This window comes from Antechinus flavipes, chromosome 1, assembly GCF_016432865.1.
Source record: "Antechinus flavipes isolate AdamAnt ecotype Samford, QLD, Australia chromosome 1, AdamAnt_v2, whole genome shotgun sequence".
NCBI lineage: Eukaryota > Metazoa > Chordata > Mammalia > Dasyuromorphia > Dasyuridae > Antechinus > Antechinus flavipes.
Window position 1 is genome coordinate 719,114,814 of NC_067398.1, and position 21,903 is coordinate 719,136,716.

General features: G+C 46.5%; 1 protein-coding gene and 1 pseudogene across 3 annotated transcripts in view; one reads left to right on the forward strand and one right to left on the reverse strand.

Moving 5' to 3' along the window:
- TANGO2 (transport and golgi organization 2 homolog) overlaps positions 1 to 20,835 on the forward strand; it is a 154,704-nt gene extending 133,869 nt beyond the window's left edge. For all 3 annotated transcript variants that reach the window (XM_051973229.1, XM_051973227.1, XM_051973228.1), the window contains exons 7-9: positions 12,887 to 13,040; positions 19,534 to 19,638; positions 19,824 to 20,835. In XM_051973229.1, the coding sequence (XP_051829189.1) occupies positions 12,887 to 13,040; positions 19,534 to 19,638; positions 19,824 to 19,947 (383 nt within the window). In that variant the 3' untranslated portion in view covers positions 19,948 to 20,835. The remainder of the gene's footprint in view (positions 1 to 12,886; positions 13,041 to 19,533; positions 19,639 to 19,823) is intronic.
- LOC127548788 (catenin alpha-1-like) overlaps positions 20,419 to 21,903 on the reverse strand; it is a 42,523-nt pseudogene continuing 41,038 nt past the window's right edge.

The following is a 21,903-nucleotide window of genomic DNA, read 5'->3' on the forward strand; positions in this document are numbered from 1 at the left end:
CTGGGTCTCGTACAAAGACGACAGCCTTAGGAGACAATGGTTTGAATCCCGCCTCAGATGCTCCCTGATTTGCAATCACAATCACTTTAGCTCTTAGACCTCAGTTTCTTCAATTGTAAAATGAATCCACTTGTATATTCCTTACTGCACAAGTCTGTTTGGAAAAAGAACTTTTCAAACTTGAAAGCATCATTGGAAGTTATTATTAAAATGTCATGCTACAATCATTTTAATTTTAATAATATTTTAATAAAATATCCATACCTATGTTTGAAAGGACATCAGAACTTCTTCTCTTTGAGAGCGAGGTGGATAACTATGGATGTCAGATGTTGCTTGCACAGTCAGATGCAGTCGTGGCCACTGGCTCGGCTTTCCTGTGAACAACTGATTAGAATTATCAGAACAAGGAGCAGAGTAGGAAAATTATCAAGGTACAAATTCAAAGTAAATCTAGAAAATTCTTTGTTAACAGTTGAAGACATCCAGGAGTCAGCGATGCTTTCTTCCTAGAGACCTTCAGGACTAAGGGATGATGTCAGGAGGATTCTGATGCAGGGAGGCAAGAAGCGGGATTTAGGGTTAGAGTCAAGAGGCATTTAGGGTTAGGGTTAGGGTTAGGGTTAGAGTTGGGAAGCTGGATGGTCCCAGAAGTCCCTTCCAAATCCAAAATTTGGTGTTTCTGTGACAAAATGGGACAGTGTAGACTAGACCAGAGCACTGTTAAGTGGTTTCAGAAAATGACCCAAAGACTGGATCTCAAAGAAGAGAGACCATTCTCATCTGTGTGTCCATTTAGAAAAGGTCTCCAGGAGGGTGCCCCAGGGATCTGAGCCATTTATCCCTGTCCTCAGTTACTTTCTCTAAGTCCCAGCTTTGTGTCGCATGCAAAGTTCAGCTCCCATACTAGAAGACGTGTCTGAAGGGAATTCAGTGAATCAGAATTCAGGACTCTTTTTGCCAGTCAATCTCTTGGGCCAGATGTAATAAGATAAAATTTATTAGACATAAATAGAGGCTTACACTTTCAAAATTAACTGCACTCGTACGAGGGGATTACCAGGGCTAGGTAGCTATTCATCGCAAAAAAGGCCGTTCTCTTGGGTCCTTTGGAGTTCTGACTCTCACAGCCTCTGAGCTGGATTCAGAGGCCTCACATCTTACACTGGGGAACTAGCCTCAGTCAATGCTTTCATTTCTTAAGGGCAATAATTCAAAGCATAAAGCTTTGTTTAATGATTAACTTTAAAAATGCATGTGGAAATGTAGGCCTGAATTATGGATTTGCTAATTATTCTTCTTTGAAGCCAATATTAAAGAGGTTTTGATTAATCTTCATGTATTACAGGTGCTTATGGCATTGGCCCTCATTAGCCAATGTACTTAAAATACAAGAAAGACAAAAACCAGTTCAGGGCCAGACCTAATTCAAGCCCCCTGGCATTTCAGACCCAGCTTTAGAAGTCGATTTAACAGTATCGTGGGAAAGATAGTCAGCAAAGAGACAGCATTGATTGCAGGGATACAGCTCCCCTCATCCCCTTAGAGAATATGCCTAGTCAGCTTTCTTTTTTTTTTCTAAATTATTTAACATTTTTCCTCAGTTATATTTAAAACATTTTTTACATTTGTTTTTAAAAGTTTTGAGTTAAATCATATATGAAATTATGCGAAATGTTTCCATAAAAGTCATGTTGTGAAAGAAAATACAGATTTCCACCCTAATGGGGAAAAAAAACCCTCAAGAAAAATAAAGGGAGAAGAGGGGAAAAAAGAGGAGGAGGGAGGAAGAGAAAGAAGTAAGTGGATGGATGGTGAAAAGAATGCTTCAATCTGGATTCAGACACAATCAGTTCTTTGGGTATTAGGATTTTTCGTCAGAAATCCTTCAGAGTAGTTGTGGATCATTGTACTGATGAAAATAGCAAGTGTCACTTATAAACTGGTCACTCCAGAATATTCCCATTACTTTGTATACAATACATTTTACTTTGCATGAATTGACAAAGGTCTTTTCAGGTTATTTTTTTTTTCCTGAGAGCATCCTGCTCATCATTTCCCACAGAATAATAATATTCCATCACAAACACATCCATAATTTATTCAGCCTTTTCCCAGTTAATGGACATCCCTTCAATTTCCAATTTTTTGCCCTGCAAAGAGATCAGCTCTTAAGTATTTTTTATAAATATTTATTAAGTATTTAATACATCCTATATCCTTTTCCTTCTTTTTTTTCCAATTTCTGTTTTGGTATTCATGCCTAATAGTAGTATTGTTAGGGCAAAGGATATGAATGAATTTATAATCCTTTGGGAATAGATCATATTATTGATTATCTGTGGTGATCTTGTTCTTCTCAAAACGCAGCCAGGTGATAAAAGTTCAGATCTTTTATTATTTCCAATATAGCCCGGATAGCTTAGAGGCCTATCTCTCTGCTTGGTTCCAAGAGCTCTCTCCAAATGTCTTTAAATCCAAAGGTCTGGTTCTTCAGCCTCTGCCTCTGCTTTCTTCAGCCTCCAGCCAGCTCCAGTCTTCATGTCATTCCGGTGAAATCTCTACTTGTAGCGTCTTCCTCTCCAGACCTCTCCGACTGGCCCATTGGCCTATTTATGCTCCTTCCAGAGAGAGGGATTATGGGTAGTTCTACTTAATACCTTGTTTCAGGTTCTGCCCAAAACATCTTCTTGTAAGATTAGATCAACTCTAATTACTTAGCAGTTAGTAAGGATTCCAACATCTCCCCCTTTCTTTTGTTTTAAAACATAGGGGGTTTCTGAGGGGGTACACATATGGGAGGCATTATACATAATTTACATGAGCACATAGCAATATAACACAGGCTAGTAGTAATGTAACAAATAACAAGAATCAATCTGAAAATTTACACATGTCCATAAGTCCTAGAAACAGTCCAATAGGATTCCATTGTCCATTAGTTCATGTGCCAGGAATCCAATAGTTCTGTAAGCCCTGAAGTACTGCAAAAGTCTCATCAACAATTTTTCATCTCAGGGAACCAATGATTCTTGCTGGTTTTTCAAGAAGTAAAACAGTTTCATCTTGTGTTAGGAAATCCAATGATTCCTGAAGCTTTTAAAAGTCTTTTTAACAGTTTCATAGTCAGCCATCTGATTCTTTCTCCATCTGTGGAAATATAAGCAGATCCTCTTCCCCAAGCAGTTAATCTAATTCCCTAATTTACCAAATTTGGGATTTCTCCTCATCATCTGGTAATTACATTGGAGTCGTTTGCATTGGATATTGTCTTGTTGTCTTAAAAAGCCTGTATTCTTCCCAACTGTAATCCTGATTGCTTTTCTGTTGGTTGATGACATCAGAGTCCTGAATTTTTAAAGTCTCTCTGGGTGTAACCTCAGCTGCTATCATGCCCCACCTGTCCTTTGATTGATACTTTGGAGCTGGGCCTTGCCTCTCATTCCTCTGGGTCAATATACATTTAGAGGCCCAATGAAAGCCTCCGTTACATTTTGGACATGGGGTTTTGGGTTTTCTCTCACCCTGTCTTCTCACTCTATCTCCATATCTACAATGAGCTCTCAAATGTCCAACTTTTCCGCAGTGAAAACATTTCTAAATATCTGTCCCATCTTAGCTGAAATTCTACTTTAACTCTTCTAACAAAATTTCTTTGTTGCACTCACCCTAATTTCTGGGTTGAAGTCTTTTCCACTGGATCAGGATCAGAGGCTTTTCCACTTGAATCAGGATCGTAGCTTTTCCACTGAAATCCACTGAGGGGTCTGTTAGCCCCACGTTGGGCGCCAAAATGTGGTGATCTTGTTCTTCTCAAAACGCAGCCAGGTGATAAAAGTTCAGATCTTTTATTATTTCCAATATAGCCCGGATAGCTTAGAGGCCTATCTCTCTGCTTGGTTCCAAGAGCTCTCTCCAAATGTCTTTAAATCCAAAGGTCTGGTTCTTCAGCCTCTGCCTCTGCTTTCTTCAGCCTCCAGCCAGCTCCAGTCTTCATGTCATTCCGGTGAAATCTCTACTTGTAGCGTCTTCCTCTCCAGACCTCTCCGACTGGCCCATTGGCCTATTTATGCTCCTTCCAGAGAGAGGGATTATGGGTAGTTCTACTTAGTACCTTGTTTCAGGTTCTGCCCAAAACATCTTCTTGTAAGATTAGATCAACTCTAATTACTTAGCAGTTAGTAAGGATTCCAACAATTATCCATTTGGGACATGGCTCTTATTTTTTATAAATTTGACTCAGTTCCCCCTCTATTTGAGGAATGAGGCCTTACCAGAAAAACTTTCTTCAAAATTCTTTCTACAATTATTATTCCTAACTGTATTTCTCCATATTTATTCTGTCTCTCCTTTCACCCTGTCCCTCCTCAAGTGTTTTGCTACTGATCACTCCCTCCCTCAATGTGCTCTCTCTTTTATAACCCTCCCCCTCTCCCATATCCCATTCCACTTCAATTTTCCTGCAGGGTTAGATAAATTTCTATATCCCTATTGAGTAGATATGTTATTTCCTGTTTGAGCTAATTCTGATGAGAGTAAGGTTCACTCACTCCTCCTCTCCTCCCTTTCTTCTCCTCCTCTGTAAAAAATTTTTCTTGACTCTTTTATTAATCTACTTCTCCCTTTCCTTTTCTCACTCCTTATATTCTCATCCTTTTATATTCAACTCACTCCTGTGCCCTCTGTCACTCCTTCTATAATAATGAGAAAATTCTAATGAGTTATAAGTATTCTCCCATGTAGGAATGTAAACAGATAAATCGTTTCGCATCCCTTATATCATTTTCTTGATTGCCTCCTCATGGGCTTCTCTGGAGTAATATATTTGAAAATCATATTCTCCATTCAGGTCTCATCTTTTCATTACAAATTCTTGAAAATTCTCTATTTCACTAAATGACCACCTTTTCCCCTGAAAGATTATACTCAGTTTTGCTGGCTAGATGATTCTTGGCTCCAATCCTCACTTCATTGCTCTGCAGATTATCATATTCCAAACCTCCAGTCCTTTAGTGCAGAAACTGCTAAACCTTCGTGTATCCTACTGTGGTTCCACTATACTTGAATTGTTTCTTTCTGGATGCTTGCAGTATTTTTTCCTTAACCTATAAGTTTCAGAATTTGACTATAATATTCCTGGGAATTTTCATTTTGGGATCTCATTGTAATAGTGCATTTGTGTAATGGGTGGATTCTTTCAATTTTGATTTTACCCTCTGATTCTAGAATATCAGGACAGTTTTCCTTGCTAATTTCTTGAAAGGTGATGTCCAGGCTCTTTTTTTGTGATCATGATTTTCAGGGAGACCAAAACTTTCAAAATTCTCTCTCCTGGATCTATTTTCCAGGTCAGTTGTTTTTCCTGTAAGATATTTCACTTTTTTCTTTTTTTTTTATTTGTGGGAGTTTTGTTTTATTGTATCTTGATTTCTCTTAAAGTCATTAAATGGATTTCTTCCATTTGCTGAATTCTAATTTTTAAGGAATTATTTTTCTCAGTTAGCTTTTGTACCTTCTTTTCCAATTGGCCATTTTTGCTTTTTAAGGCATTCTTCTCAGTTTTTTGTATTTCCTTTTGTACCACTCAATTCTTTTCCTATTTTTTCCTCTGTCTCTTTTCCTTGATTTTCAAGATTTTTGAGCTCTTCCATGTCCTAGGACCAATTCTTCTTTTTCTTGGAGGCTTTGGATTAAGAACTTTGACTTTGTTATCCTCTTTTGAGTATGTGTTTTGATCTTCCTTGCCACCATGATAACTTTCTATGGTCAGAAACTTTTTCTGTTGTCTGCTCATTTTCCTAGCTATTACTCAACTTTTAACTCTTTGCTCTGTTTGGTGCTTTGTCCTAAGCTCCTGCTGTTTTCAGAGATCCTTCTAAGGACCTGACCATAAACCTTCTTTTCTGTCCTGGAGCTGTTAGGTGTCTCCCATTGAAACTGTAAGATCTAGTGTGCTGAAGCAACAGAACCCTGCTGTGTGGTGCTGGGACCAGGGATGGGTCTCTGCTGGTGCAACCTGGGATTGCACGCTGGGCTCCCACCCTGGTTCCACAGACCTTTTCTGCCAATCTTCCAAGTCCTCTCTGGTGTCTCTGGGCTGAGAGGTCTAGAAATTCCCAGTATGATGTTGATTCAGAGGTTCCTAGACCCATTCCTACTTTACAGATATGAGGCTGGGACCAGGGTCAAGGCTGCACTGGGACTGTACACTGGGTTCCTGCCCTGATTCCACAGATCTTTTCTTCTGACCTTCTAAGTGGTATTCAGCTAGAAAATGTTCTACTCCATCTTTTGGGATGTTCTGATGCTCTAAAACTTATTTATTTAAAGGAATTTGGAACAACTTGGGAGAGGGCCTGGGTGAGTTTCTGCCTTTGGCTCCACCCTCTGGTCTGGTTTCTTGAGGGAGGAAGTATTCCAAACCTGAGCAGCCCTTACTCCTCATGGGCTGGCTATTTTATGTCTCTGATGACTGGAAATTTCCACCCCTTCTCAAGTCTGGAGACATTTACAGCCTTGGTGGAGGGTGGGACACCAGTCTAGCCTAAAAGGCTAGAAAGGCTAAAAGAAAGTCTACCTCATTATCAGAGACTGGAATAAAGGGAGACATAACAGAAGATGATGTCAGCAGTAAGTGAAGTAAAAAGGAGAGAAAAGGAGAACTTAAAAAAATCGGCCTTGAATTTTTATAGTGCAGTGTGAGTAAAGGTTCTCACTATTAAAAAGGAAGGCAAATTAGTGGAAAATTAAAATATTTGTGTTTTATGGTAATGAATTCTAAAAAGCACTAAATTAATATTGTCTCATACTTTAATAAAAAATTAATTATAATGAATAATTAATTAAAAACTCCATACTCCATACTAACTAACTCCATCCTCCAATCACAGAAGTAAATTGTGTCACTCAGTAGAGCTGAAGAGTCCCAAGGTTTTGTATGTCTCCCTTCTCACAGTTGCCTTTCCCAAGATGTCAAGGGGTTCCTGGGGGAATTCTTAGTAGCCCGGCTCACACAAGTCCTCCACACCTTCTCATCTGTTCAGTTCTTACTCCGTTTACCTCAGAATCCTTCCAATAGGTCCCAATGGCGTAAAACCTGTCCTTTGCGTCTTTAGGGGCTAGGGGTCCCAAGGCGGGCTCCCAAGATGCTGCTTCTCCTAATCACAACAGCTGGTCTATTTGTTCTTCTAGAAACATCTTTGATGTCTTTTCCGCCACGTCCAAGTTAGGGACTTGGTGACAGGAGGTCTGCTTATATGTTTTTCCATGGCCCTTTTGGAGTTGGGAGAGTTTTGCATTTTTAATTAAACATCTGTAATTGAAAAAATCACAAAAACAATTAAATCATTTCATATTACATATTGTGAGAAAAAAAAACTTTATCAAAAGAGCATCAGAGACAATACCTAGTACTTGGATATGAGTTTTATAGTGTTTCGAATGATAAAAAGAAAAAAAAAACACAAATTAGCTAAGGAAGTGTTTGAAAGAGGTAAAAAGGGATGAAATCTATACTTGACAACTGCAAATCACAAACAGCCGTTTTCCCAAAAGCCTGTTCTCCTGGAAATACATTAACAGGAATATGGATTTAACACAGCCGGGAGCAGCCCAGGGAGGATTCTGGGAACGTGCAAGATGGTTATTTTAATATAAAATACTGCTATTGTACAATCTCCCCATAATAATCTGATGTTCCACTTAATGGATAGAACCAAATGTTAGGAACATTGTTAGTTTTATTTTTGTGAGACAACTGTGATATCTCAGGGAGACAGGTCATGAAATAAACATTGTCTTAACATTTTTGGTTAAGAACTCTGAAAGGGAATCCTGGTGGGCAACAGGTAGCTGATTTTTATATTTTATTCTTTTCTTTAAATGTAGAGGAAGAAATAACTAGGTTAAGGTGGGTTATTGCGTTGTGTAATGTGGGTAATTGTGGATAGAGTAGCAGGCCGGGAGTCAGCCTGAGTTCAAATCCAGCTTCAGACACTTAATAGCTGTGTGGCGCACCTAATCTTGTCTGCCTCAGTTTCCCCATATGTAAAATGAGCTGGAGAAAGAAATGGCAAACCACTCCAGTATCTTGCCAAGAAAACCCAAATGCGGTCACGAAGAATCAGATATGCTCAGAACTGACCCACAACCACAAAAGTGGGACTCTTGCCCTTCAGTAAATATGCTGGAAGCCAATTTGGTCCCCAGAACAAACCCCCACAATCTTATAGGGAGAGAAGTGGGCCTCGCTCAGCCCTCTGCCATTGGAGGTTGGGAGGCTCTCTGGTTGGGTAGAAAGAACACTCGGTTTGGAAGCCCGGCCACTTTCTGGGTGTGGCTTTGGGATCATCATCATCATCAACACTCGCATTTCTTAAATGCCTACTAGGTCCCAGGCGCTATCCTAATCACTTAAAAAGGAAATTTCCTTTTCCCCCCACCACCATCCTGAGAGGGAGGGGCTACTATTCTCCCCATTTTACAGGGAAGGAAACTGAGGCAGACCGCACCAAGCGACATGCCCTGACGGCAGCCCTGCCACTCTTGGCTGCCCCACTTCTGGACCCTCACACTAGATGACCTTGGATCCCACGACCTCTGGGAGGCTCTCTCTCTGAGGCCGCTCCATTCTCCCCTTTACTCTTCCTCTTGCCCTGCCAGGTGCGTTCTTCCTCCTCCCCCTCCACAGGATGGCCGTGGCCTCCGCCGGCTCAGGTGGTGCCTTTCCGTCCCCAGTCTCTCCCTCCTGCAAACGTGCCCCTGTCCTGCTCCTTCTGCCTCCTCTTCTCTCCCACTCTGCTCTTAGTGGCTCCAGGAGCTCAGTTACCATCTCCATGCTCAGGATTCTCAAATCCATCTTCCCCAAGACTTCCAGCCTCCACTTGTTTTCTCTCACTTTGTCAACCCTAGAACGTCTCCAAGATAACTTCTCTTGGAGCTGAAGTCTCCCTGTAACTTTCTTAAAAGCAGTGGACTCAGTCTGTTATCTTGGTTTCTCTTAGTGTTATAAACTAATTAAGACAGTGTCAGAGAGCAAATATTGACACTCCCTCCCAGCCCTGACATCCCCTGTTCTAAGCTCCCTCCCAGCCCCGACACTCCCTGTTCTAAGCTCTCTCCCAGCCCCAACACCCCCTGTTCTAAGCTCCCTCCCAGCCCCCACCCCCCGTTCTAAGCTCCCTCCCAGCCCCGACACTCCCTGTTCTAAGCTCCCTCCCAGCCCCGACACCCCCCTGTTCTAAGCTCCCTCCCAGCCCCGACACCCCCCTGTTCTAAGCTCCCTCCCAGCCCTGACACCCCCCTGTTCTAAGCTCCCTCCCAGCCCCGACACCCCCCTGTTCTAAGCTCCCTCCAGCCCCGACACCCCCCTGTTCTAAGCTCCCTCCCAGCCCCAACACTCCCTGTTCTAAGCTCCCTCCCAGCCCCGACACCCCCTGTTCTTCTCCCCAGCCCTGACATTCTGTGCTCTTGTTTTATCACCAACTTGACAGACGTCAACAAACATGAAAACTTCCTATACCAAAAAAATGACAGAAGCCTATGAAACCAAGACTATCTGTCACCTGCAGCTAATTTTTTAAAATCTCTAATAAATGTAGGGACAGGTAGGTGACTTAGTGCACAGAGCACTGGGCCTGGAGTCAGGAGACTCCTCTCCCCGAGTCTGATTCCAGCTTTAGCCACTGACCAGCCATGTGACCCCGGGCAAGTCCCTTAACCCTCTTTGCCTCAGTTTTCTGATCTGTCAAATGAGTTGGAGAAGGAAGCGGCATATTCCTCCAATATCTTTATCAAGAAAACTCCAAATTGGATCACGAAGAATCAAACTCAACTAAAAAGACTGAAAAACAAATCCAATTTGTTTAGCAAATAAGTTTGTTAACTAAATTTAACGGCCGGGACAAATACTGCCCTGCGTGGCTTCCTGAGCTTCCCGCCATTGCCCTCCCTTCTGTGTTTTTTGGAGCTGTTTCATTGATCCCGTTTCTTCTTTTCTTTGGACATCATCTTCCCCTCCTCAGACCGCCCTCCCTCGTTTCAAATAAGTAGAGTCGAGCCAAATGCGGGATGTGCCGTGCTCAGCAAAGCCCGAGTCCGTCCCTTCCCGCCATGAGGTGGCAGGCGGAATTCATCTTACGGAGCCGTCATTTGTCACTGCATCGATCAGGGCTCTTGAGCCTTTAAATGTCGCTTTTCTTCACTCCGGGATAATTATTCTGTCAATTGTTCTCCCATTCCTGCACACTTCATCTTGCTTTCGTGGGCCTTTTATCATTTTTTGTGGCGTAATAATAATAGCTAATGTTTCTATAACAGTTTGTAGTTTGCAAAGTGCCTTACGGATCCTCATGTGCCTTTGTTTTTAACGACCTTTGGAGGAAGATGCTCTTCTTGGTGTCCCCATTTTGCAGAGGAAGAGGGATTTGGGATGGGAACTGAGCTCAGATCTCCTTAATCCCAAGCCCAGTGTTTCAGCCACTAGGCAAAGTTGTGTCTCCTTAGCCCCGAGCCCAGTGCATGAGGCAAAGTTGTGTCTCCTTAGCCCCGAGCCCAGTGCATGAGGCAAAGTTGTGTCTCCTTAGCCCCGAGCCCAGTGCATGAGGCAAAGTTGTGTCTCCTTAGCACCGAGCCAAGTGCATGAGGCAAAGTTGTGTCTCCTTAGCCCCGAGCCCAGTGCATGAGGCAAAGTTGTGTCTCCTTAACCCCGAGCCCAGTGCATGAGGCAAAGTTGTGTCTCCTTAACCCCGAGCCCAGTGCATGAGGCAAAGTTGTGTCTCCTTAACCCCGAGCCCAGTGCATGAGGCAAAGTTGTGTCTCCTTAACCCCGAGCCCAGTGCATGAGGCAAAGTTGTGTCTCCTTAGCCCCGAGCCCAGTGCATGAGGCAAAGTTGTGTCTCCTTAGCCCCGAGCCCAGTGCATGAGGCAAAGTTGTGTCTCCTTAGCCCCGAGCCCAGTGCATGAGGCAAAGTTGTGTCTCCTTAGCCCCGAGCCCAGTGCATGAGGCAAAGTTGTGTCTCCTTAACCCCAAGGCCAGCGTTTCAACCATGAGGCAAAGTTGTGTCTCCTTAGCCCCAAGCCCAGTGTTTCAGCCACTAGATAAAGTTGTGGCTAATTAATATTCTATTGCGTGTCCGCATTATGATTTTTCCACCATCCCCTAGCCAAGGTCACCCCTTCTTTCTTCCTCGTTCTTTGCAACAACAAAGTGTATTTTTGTGCCTACCAGCTCTTCCTTGCTTTCTGCAATGTCATTGGTGAATCACTGAGTCCGCCATGTGCACAAAGGGAGGTGAAATGGAGTGACCGGAAGCTCTCCTCCCACTCTCTGCTTCAAGGTTTCGATTTGTTTGCTTGTTTTTTGTAGCTCTAATCTATATCATCACCAACACAGATTAAACATGTACAGTTCTTCCAAACATATTTCCGCATCCGTCACGCTGCCGAAGAAAAATCAGATTAAAAAGGGAAAAAGTGGGGGGGGAAAAAAAGGAAGCAAACCTTTCCAACAAAGAGTGAAAATACTATGATGTGAACCACACTCGGTCTCCACAGCCTCTCTGGGGAAACTCCATCACAAGGTCATTGAGATTGCCCTGAATCATCTCATTGTTGAAAAGAGCCACGTCCGTCAGAACTGATCATCGTATAATCTTGTGATTCTGTTCTGTGTACAACGAGCTCCTGGTCCTGCTCACTTCCCTCAGCATCAGTTCATATAAATCTCTCCGCTGATCGTTTCTTCTAGAACATTCATATACCAGAACTTATTCAACCATTCTCCCACTGATGGGCAGCCACTCCCTTTTCCTGTTTGCTCCGACAATCCGGGCCCTGACTCCAACAGCCAGTGATGTCAGCTCCATTCCGGCTCTGGCATTCTTCACTCTAAAGGCTCTTCCAACTTTTACTTTCTGTCATCCAAGGACTCTTTCTGCCCTGATACTCTTTGTTCTAGGATCCTTCCCAGTTCGTTCTAACGTTCCGTGTTCTAAGATCCCCCCAGCCTGGCCGTTCTCCGTCCCACACTCTAAAGTCACCTTGAAGCCTGATATCTGTGCCCACACACAATTGAGCTTGCTTAACTTAGAACAGAACACTTCCGGAGAATTTTTAAATCTTATTTTCAATAGAAATCGAGGAGTTAGGCAAGTATTTCACATAAATGCTGAGACCCAGTGAGAATGAGAAGGGTTTTCTTGCCTGACTCTGTCTCTTTTGTTTATGTCTGCTGCCCGTGACAAGCCTCGGGGAAGGGAACGGAAAGATCCCTCTATGGTACAGAGGCCCCAGACCAGGAAGCCAGCAAGGAGAAGGCTTGGCTAGTGGACAGGAAGGCTCCTCAGTATAAATAGTAACTGTCTGTGAACTCCACAGAGCCTTGGTTTCCTCATCTGTAAAATGGGAATAAGGAAGCTTGTAGTTTCCCTGCGGAGAGGTAGATGGGCAGCTTCAGAAGGAAAAAGACCCCAGGGCTAGTCCTGTCTCACTTACTCCCTGTGTGCTTCTGCCCAAGTCACCTAACCTTTGTCCCAGGCAGCACTCTGGGACCCAACGGCCCATTCTGCCCTGGCCTCTCAGCCTCCCCTCTGGACTCCTGTGAGGCTAGACTCTGGGGCAGAAGAGTTTCCATACTTGCGAAAGGCCAGGAGAGAGCTCAACACAGAGATCCCCGTAGTTCTCCTTGTTGAACTTGCCCCCAGTAAGGATAGTGCAGGAGGAGCCCGTGAGTGAGGGCAGTGATTCGAGAGCTTGTAAATGCTGAAATCCTAGATATCCCCTCTTTTATGCTCCCAAGAGGGTTCTGAGTAAGCCAGGCTGCTCCGCGGGGTGGGGGCTGCCCGAGCATTCCTGAATCTCCTTTTAAAACGCACTTTGAACCCCATAGGTGTGTACGGGCTGAGCAACTCCCTTCTGGAGACGCCGTGGAAGAAGCTTCAGTACGGGAAGCAGCTCTTTGTGGACGTCATCGACCAAAGCCAGGACCTCACCCGAGAAGACCTGATCGGTGAGCTGCTCAAAGTGATGAATAATGAGGAATGGTAAGAGCTCATCTGCAGCGAACGCCCTTCCCGAATCCATGCGCCTCCCTGACTTACGGTGAGGGTAGGAGAGGCAGGAACCAGAGGCCAGGGCACAGCTCGAGGCTCCAAAACACGCCCGTGAGCCGAGGGCCGGGTCAGTGCCCGTGCCGGGGGAAATGCCCCTGCCTCAACTACAGGGTAGTCAGGGGTTCTCTCCACAAAGCATGAGACATGGCTGCCGCTGGTGCAGTCTGGGCCGTGCTGCTGGGGGCATCTGGGCCAGGAGAAGTGAGGTGACAGACAGGGAAGTTCCCTTTGTTCAACAGTCATCACGCATCCGCTGTTTTTACTCCACGATACTTGATGCTAGAACTGCAGAGACGAGATGAAAAATTGTCCCTGTCCTCGAGGAGCTTCCATTTCTGTGGAGAAATGCTTCTGCCTGACCTTTCATCCCTAGTGAGAAATAGGAGAAATCGGTTTCACCAGGGCAGGGACTCCCTGATGGGAAACACACACCTACCTGTGTGCGCACATATCCACACAGACCAAAAGATCCAGACTCCTTTTCGAGCCCAAGCCTTCAGATTTACTTGCCTGGTGGGGTCACGTGTCCTGCCCGCGGTTATTCAGGAACCACACGTCAGACACGGGACTTAGGTAGGTCTTCCGGACCCCGAGACGGCCAGTTCTTTCCCCTCCCACCAGATTGCCTTTCCAACCATGGGGTGTAGCGCTGTGAGCAGGTACTAAGTAAATCCACCAGAGGTGAGGAGAGATGGTACAAAGGCCTCAGAGGCTCCCCAGGAGGTAGCTCCTGAGCTAAGGACGAGAATGCCCAGAGGGACCCGTGGGAAAGCCCACGTAAGGGCACCGAGGGGGGAGCTGTTCAGGGAATAGCCAAGGGGCCATTTGGCCCGTGTCTCAGAACCTATGAAGATAGATAAGGCGGACAGAATGAAGTAGCTTGTGAAGGGCTCTGAGGGCCGGGCTAAGGACTGTGGATTTTGTCTTAGAGACACGGGAACCACGATTGATTTTAGAGAAGGACCGGGGTCAGGCCCACGCCTTATGGGTGTGAAGCTGAGATGAAAGAAGCATAGAGGGAGACCAAGTACAGCTTATTTCCGTAGTCGGAGAAGCAACAATAAGGGCCTGAGCTAAGTGACGGTCGGGGGAGGAGAGACATGAGAGACAAGTCGGCACCAGCTGGAATATGGAAGGGAGAAAAGTAAAGGAGGATTCCAGGCCTGAAGCATAGTGGGAGGAGCCTCGGAGGGAAAGATGAGTTTCATTTGTAGCCACATCCGCGAGGAGAGTCCAGCGGGACCTGGTGACGTGGTTCAGGAGGGAGATAGAGCAGAAGGAAAGGTCATTGGGTGTCACGTGAGAGGGAGAATGACCGAACCACTGAGAGATCGGCCATTAAGAAGAGTAGAAGTTTCTCATCTACTGGGGGAATGATTAATTGTGGCCAACCAATGCAACCAAATGTGGCTGTGCCCTAAGGAGGGACATATGGGATGAGTACGGAGAAGCGTAGAAAGATTTCCACAAACCGATGCAGAGGGAAGTGGGCAGAGCCCTGGAGGTCAGCAGTGTAAGTGCTCAGTCCCTCCTTGAGTTTGTGATTCAGAAGTCTGGGACAGGTCTAGAGGGCAGCTCCCGTAAGGGGTTCTAAGCTCAGGAGGAGGCGAGGAGTGCTCTGCCAGCCCACGAATGTTAGCCCGGGCTGCATAATCAGAAACACGGCGCCCATGAGCAAAAACGGGAAGTCAGTCAGGCCCCAGGCCGGGCCCTGTGTGCAAAGGAAAGGAGCAAAGGGAGACCTCCCACCTCCCCTTCTGATAGAGAGACGGCATGAGGGTAGATGAGAGGTCACCCAGAGAAAAGCATCGAGAAAAAACTTCCCTCAGTCCCCAAACACCAGCTTCCTTCCCAACGTCCCTTGCCCCGCTTGGCCAGCGCTAGGTACCACGATATGTTCTGCTTGTTTCTTCCACCCAAACTGATCTTGCCTCAGTTATAAAAGGCCTCAGATTTTGCTGGGGAGAAACCCACATTTTACTTGGGCCGGAGAGCCAAAGCTCTCTCTGAATCTTAGGGATGCTCTTTCCCGGCACCTCCAGGACACTGGGGTTATGTTGCTAACTTTTTGTCCAATAGAAACTTCGCAGAACGGCCGAACCCCATGGCCCCGAGGGCCCTCGTGTGGCCTTTAGCCTTTATAAAAGGCCTTTTATCCTTTGGGATAAAAAAGCAGGAAACTGTTTTAGCAGGATGGGTCTGACTCAAAGTCCAGAAGGAGTGGGTTAGGGAAGAGGACAGAACTGAGGAACAGACCCCCAGGGAAGAGAGATAAACCCCCTATCCCTCCACCCCCATCCAGGGCAGCTGGTGACCCCCAGCACATCCCTAAATGCAGTCACACAGAGGGAGGAATCCTGTGGGCTGAGGCACAGCCGGGGGCCTCGGGAACAGCCTCCATGAGCCGAGCTTCAGGGACTGGAGCTATTCCAAGGGGCCCCGTGGAGGAGGCAGGATGGCCGAGCCAAGGCCGAGGAAGCTCGGGTTTCTTTGGAGCAGCAGCATCTGTGGGAGTCGGGGAGGCTGATCCTGCAGAGAGGCCTGAATGGGGGCCTGCAGCTGCCCCGGCATCGGAAGGGGTTGGATGGAGGCGGGATTAGGACAGGGTTGCCCATCCTTGGGAACCTTCCAGCTGCTCTGGAGGCAGCTTCTCTGCTTGAATGACCCATTTCTAGTCCTCGTTCTGACAAGCTGCACTGGACGACTGCCTTTATGACATGATTTCCAGCCATTGCTCCAAGACCTCTGAGGGAGAGCACACTGCCCCTCTGAGGCAGCCCCTCCATTCAGGAGGTCAGCTTAGGAGGACCACCGGGGCACCGCAATACACACAGCGCTGTGCCGGGACTCGGGTAGACGCATGTTCTGAGTTCAAATCCAGCCTCAGACCCTTACTAGCTGGGTGATCCTGGGCAGGTCACTTCTCCCCGGCTGCCTCAGTTTCCTCATCTGAGCTGGAGAAGGACATGCCAAGAAAACCCCAAATGGGCTCACAAAGAGGCGGACCCGACGGGAACAAGCGAACAGCAACACGCGTTAGGAAGGTTTTCTGGCAGCGAGCCCAAATGTGCTTCTTCGCAGCTTCCATGTGCAAGTCAAAACTTCCCCTGTGGCATCATTGGTCCTCTCAGAGGTGAAGGACAAATGACACCATAGTAAAGACTACTGTTAGGAGGCAGCTCGGTGGCGCAGTGGAGAGAGCACCAGCCCTGAAGCCAGGAGGACCTAAGTTCAAATCTGGTCTCAGACACTTAAGAGAGAGAGCCGACGTCCTTTGAGAAAAGAGTACCCAGACTGTCATGAACACATGGTCAAGCAAAACCCCAATTTGTGACCGGTTCACGCCCAGAGATGAAGAAGATGCAGCTTCTCCCCAGTCCAGGTCAAGTAGATGGATCAGAGCGGCTCCAGCATCACCAGGGCATTCGAGGAGTCATAATGTGCAGGGTTTTTCCCCAACCGATTCACAGCTCACTGTAGGGAAACCAAGAATTTGGTGGGAACTTTCTCTTACCTTCATTTAGTCTTTGTTCTGACTAAATAAACTGGAGGTTTCAGCAGTTTGGGGCCGAACTCAAACCTGTTAGGATCTAATTGGGATGATTTATTAGGCCCAGATGTCTTTTTTTCTGGGTTATTCATTTTTGATGTGTATGTCATTGAGTTTTTAACATATTTTCTTGAATTCCTCCAGAAAATCGTCTCTTCTCTCTCATTACTTTCATAGAAACAGTCTTTGGATATAGTGGGTGACATTTATTTTGGTAGGAACTTTGTCCTACTTTTGTCCCGGAGATTGATTTTCTCTGATTAGACCTTTACTCAGAGCAGGAAAACTCCCACCGAGGTAGGTCTAGTCATTTACCTGCAACTTTTAAGTGGTTTGGCAGGTCCCCGAAAGGTCTTGTTTCATATTTTTCTGCAAGATTTTCATAAGTGCCAAGTAGCGAAACTTCTCGCAGCCTCAGAGAATTAATTTATATTCATAGCAACGTATTTAATTGAAGTGTCAGATTGAAATCGTTATCTGGCCGAAACGGAAACAACATTGGGCTCCCGTTTGCGTAAATAGCAGTTGTTTCTGTTTGGCCAAAAAGGATCTTCCCCTCCCAAACCGATTCCTTTTTTTTTGACCAGATAAGAGGCCATTCTTGCCTCAGTTTTTACCTAGCCTTAGTCACTGAATGGGTGTTGCCTCCACAAACTGAGACCAATTAAAGACCTTAGCTCAAAAAAGCTAAACTCTTCCACTGCTTCCAAGGCCTTCTCCACTCGTCCCGATCTGTATCTTGCCATCAGACCCAGCTGGTTCTGGAGGAGAGAGCGAGCTCAGTGACTGCAGTCCTCCCTCATCTAAATCCAGTTCATCTGCAGGTCGTGACCTCACCTTCCTAATGTCAGGGTTCTCCGTGAGAACTAAGTACAAACAACAATCTGTACTAGCTGCCCCAATGGGGACCCAATTGACAACAAAACTCCCTCTTTCCTTCCACTCTCTACTCCTTCTTTCCTTCCTCTCTTTCCTCCTTCCTTCCCATTTTCCCTCCCTCCTTTTTTCCTTCCCTTCTCTCCCTCTGTCCACATGTCCACACCGGGACTCATAACCTTCCTTGCAGGTGCTCTGCCCAAAGGAATATGAATTTTGATTGTCGAAACCTTGAAGAATTTCTTGGGGTTTACGGCTTAGACCGCTTTTGTATGGCCCGTGCCTTAAACCTAAATCACTCTGGCTCTCACTGATTGACCCACATCCCATAGAGATATATGGATGTCCTCTTTATATTTTATCGTCATCAGGAGTCACGGAGGGAATTTAGTTAATTAGGGGGCCTGGCAGTCGTTCTGTTATGTCTTGATGATCTTAAAAGGAGAATGGAAAGATAGGAAGGGAAATAAAGGAAGAATAGGGCGTATTATCTCATAGGAGAAATCTGTACAAGCCACAACCACAACAAGGTTATACGACGACCAATTCTGATGAACGTGGCTCTTTTCAGCAGCGAGGCGATTCAGGCCAGTTCCAATGGTCTTGTGATGGAGAGAGCCTTCTGTCCCCATGTGGGGACTGAGTGTGGATCCCAACAGAGCATTTTCACTTTTTGTTATTGTTGCTTGCTTGCATTTTCTTTTCTTTGTCATTTTTTTCCTTTTGATCTGACATATTTGTGGAAATATATATAGAAGACTTGTACATGTTTAACGTATATGGGATTACTTGCCAGTTAAGGGATTAGGGGGAAAAGAAGAGGGAAAAAAATTGGAATACAAGGTTTTATAAGAGTGAATGTTGAAAACTACTTATGCATATGTTTTCTTTTTTTTTAATAACTTTTTATTGACAGAACCCAGGCCAGGGTAATTTTTTACAACATTATCCCTTGCACTCACTTCTGTTCCGATTTTTCCCCTCCCTCCTCCCACCCCCTCCCCCAGATGGCAAGCAGTCCTTTACATGTTAAATAGGTTACAGTATATCCTACATACAATATATGTGTGTAGAACCGAACAGTTCTCTTGTTGCACAGGGAGAATTGGATTCAGAAGGTAGAAATAACCCGGGAAGAACAACAAAAATGCAAACAGTTTACATTCATTTCCCAGTGTTCTTTCTTTGGGTGTGGCTGATTCTGTCCATCATTGATCAATTGGAACTGAATTATATGCATATGTTTTCAAAATAAAAAGCTTTTTAAAAAAATAGCAACAATGAAACAATATAATATATCAAAGTTCCTGGGGTATGATCAAGGGAGTACTTAGGGAGGTGTGTGTGTGTGTTATAATGTTGCATGTATATGTGTACATGCATTTACACATACACTTACATCAATAAAAAAATCAGTGCTGTAAACACCAAAAAAACCTGTTTGAGCAAGAAGGAAGGAGCAGGGGGCACAGGTGACATTTGAACCCCATTCTCATCTGATGTGGTCGGAAGGAAGAATACCCACAGATGTGCACACACACACACACACACAGTTGGACACAGAAATACATTTCACCTAACAGAGAAACAAGTGGGAAGAGAGAATGGAGAGGAGGGAATAAGCGCGAGGGCAGATTGGGGGGGGGGGGGAGTTCTAAGTCAAACAAGCTAAAGACACACAAACAAAGACACATATATAGCAGCTTTTTTTGCAGAGGTAAAAAAAAGGGGGGGGATTGAAGGGTGCCCAATAGTTGTGGAAGGATTGGATAATTTATGGCCTATAAATGTAGTGGAATATGATTGTAAAGGCAGGATATAGATTTTTGCTGAATAAAAAAGTTAATTTAAAAAAGAAAGAAAGTATTTTAAAGCCCTATGATGACTCTGATCTCTGACCTTGGGTCAATTAGAAGGGGGAGGGGTTGGGCGAGAGCAGGTGCTGGGCTCGCTGACCCTGGTCCGAGCATGAGTAGTGACATCTCCCTGTCTTTGCAGCCAGTTGCCAGACCCTGCCATAGAGGACCAGGGCAAGGACTACATCCTGCCCATCCTGAATAAGTACGCGGCTGTGTGTGTGCGCTGCCCGGGCTACGGCACGAGGTAAGAGCTTTAAGGCCTTGAGGAAAGTGAATGCCCGCTGCCCTCTCTCTGTCTGTGACCAGGCCCTGCCCGCTGCCCCCTCTGTCTGTGACCGGGCCCTGCCCTGACTTCCCGAGACCCGGGAGGAGATCCCACTGTCCTTGGATGCAGGGGGGTAACCGGCCTTCCCCCGTTGCTTCTTTCAGAACAAACACCATTGTTCTCATCGACGCTGAAGGGAACGTCACTTTCACGGAGCGCAGCATGATTGATGAGGACGTCAACCAATGGAAGACCAACACCTACCACTTCCAGCTGCAGAATGAATAACTTTGCACCTGACTGGGCACTGATGAAAGGAACGGGAGAGACAGAGGCCGTGGGGAGCTGCTTGAGCGCCGCCCCGCCCTTTGCACAGCCCCCGAGAGAAAATCCCCAGCCAGATTTGCCCTGCCTTTCCAAAATGTATTTATTGCCTCCTTAGTATTCCCCGTGAGTGTCCAGTGCTGAGCCGGCCTAGAGTTGCTGCTGATGGCGACAGAAATCAGCCGCTTGGTGCCTCCTTAGCCGGTCCCTCGCGCTAGCCGAGGCGCATGTGAATGGAGCCCTAGCTTTCCCCAAGGATCTGTGCGGTGACCCCCTGACCCCTCTCCCTCCCCTTCACCCCCCAGGGTCTCTGAGCATGGAGAAGGGCGGAGCAGTGGAAGGGGCCGCCGGGTTTTCCAGGCCCGACTTTCCCTCCCAAGTACAGTTTCCCACTTGGCTCTCCTGCCGGCTTACCCTGATCTTTTTTTAATTAAGTCAAAACCGTAGGGAACCTTTGGGTGAACACCACACGACTTCGCTCATCTGGTTCGCATAGGCCCCTTGGTATCCCTTAATCACGGACGATAAACTTCCAATGAAGTCGAGGCGAGAGCCAGCTCCGAAAACCCCGCCAAAGCCGGGGCGAGGAGCCCCGGCAGACAGCGGGGGGCTGGCGGAGGCCTGGGGAGAGGCGGGCTTCCTGCACGGCCCTCCCCATCCGGAGCGTCCGGGCCGGTTCGGAGCTCCCGCTGGGACGCTGCCCGCTCGGGCCGGGCCGCTCCGGCCGCCGGTGGACACGAGGGCCTGCTCCTCAGGGGACCGCTGCCAGCCAGGGCCGCGGGCCTCCGGGAGACAGGAAGTCCGTAGCAGGACGGCTGGGGATCTGACAATAAAATACGTGTTCCGAACGGACCGGTGACCCGTATGTAAGCGAGCACAAGCTCCCTTTCTAAATGATGGAGGGGGGGTGGGCGATGGCAAGATTCTAGGCGGCCGGGGAGCAACAGCAGCCCTCGGCTAACTAGAGGCAAGCCCTCTCCTGAGGGCTCCTGGGAGTCCCAGCGGGGCTGCTCAGAGAAAAGGTCCCAGGAAATGGTGAAACTCAGTGACCACCTCAGAACCGTCTGGGCCCGGCAGCCCCCGGGGGTGGGACTGAAGGAGGATTCTCCCACGGAGCCTGCCCGCACATGCCCACCCGCTCCGCTGGGCCAAAGCTAAGCCCTCTTCCTTTGTGGTTCTTCATCATGTCTGATTCTACTGACACTTTCTGGGTTTTCTTGGCAGAGATGTCAGAGTGGTTTGCCTTTTCTTTCTTCAGTTTTACAGCCAAGGAAACTGAGGCAGGAAGGGCTAAGTGACCTGCCCGGGGTCCCACAGTGTCTGAAGCCAGATTGGTCTTCCTGGCTCCAGACCCAGAGTTAAAAGGTTAGGACAGCAGGAGAGCCACGTCCTGGGTCTCACATGCCTAGAACTGGCTTTCCCAGCGTCCGTGTCACACTAGCGAGTGGCTCATTGGGCTCTCGTCCCACCGAATCCCCCACTCTGTTTTTCGGGTGCCCTACTCTCGCCTCATGTTTATGAAGTGGATTTTTTTAGCCCAAGTGTAAGACTTTACTATTTGATTCAACTTCTAAAGACCTTTATTTTTTTTTCCTGAAGCAATCGGGGTTAAATGACTTGCCCAGGGTCACACAGCTAAGAAGTGTTACGTATCTGAGGTCAGATTTGAACTCAGGTCCTCCTGACTTCAGGGCTGGTGCTCTGACCACTGCACCCCCTAGCTGCCCCCTAAAGACCTTTTTGTTTCCTGTCATTCTGAAATGGTAGTAAAGGCACCAGAGAAAGGGTAAATAGATTTGGGAGAGCACGATTACAAAACGACATTATAGAAAAAGTGCAACAGAGATTCAGTTGCGGTTCAGTCAACTTGAAGAAATCGAGTCAGGACATCGGTCACAGGTGACAAAGGGATGCTCTTTT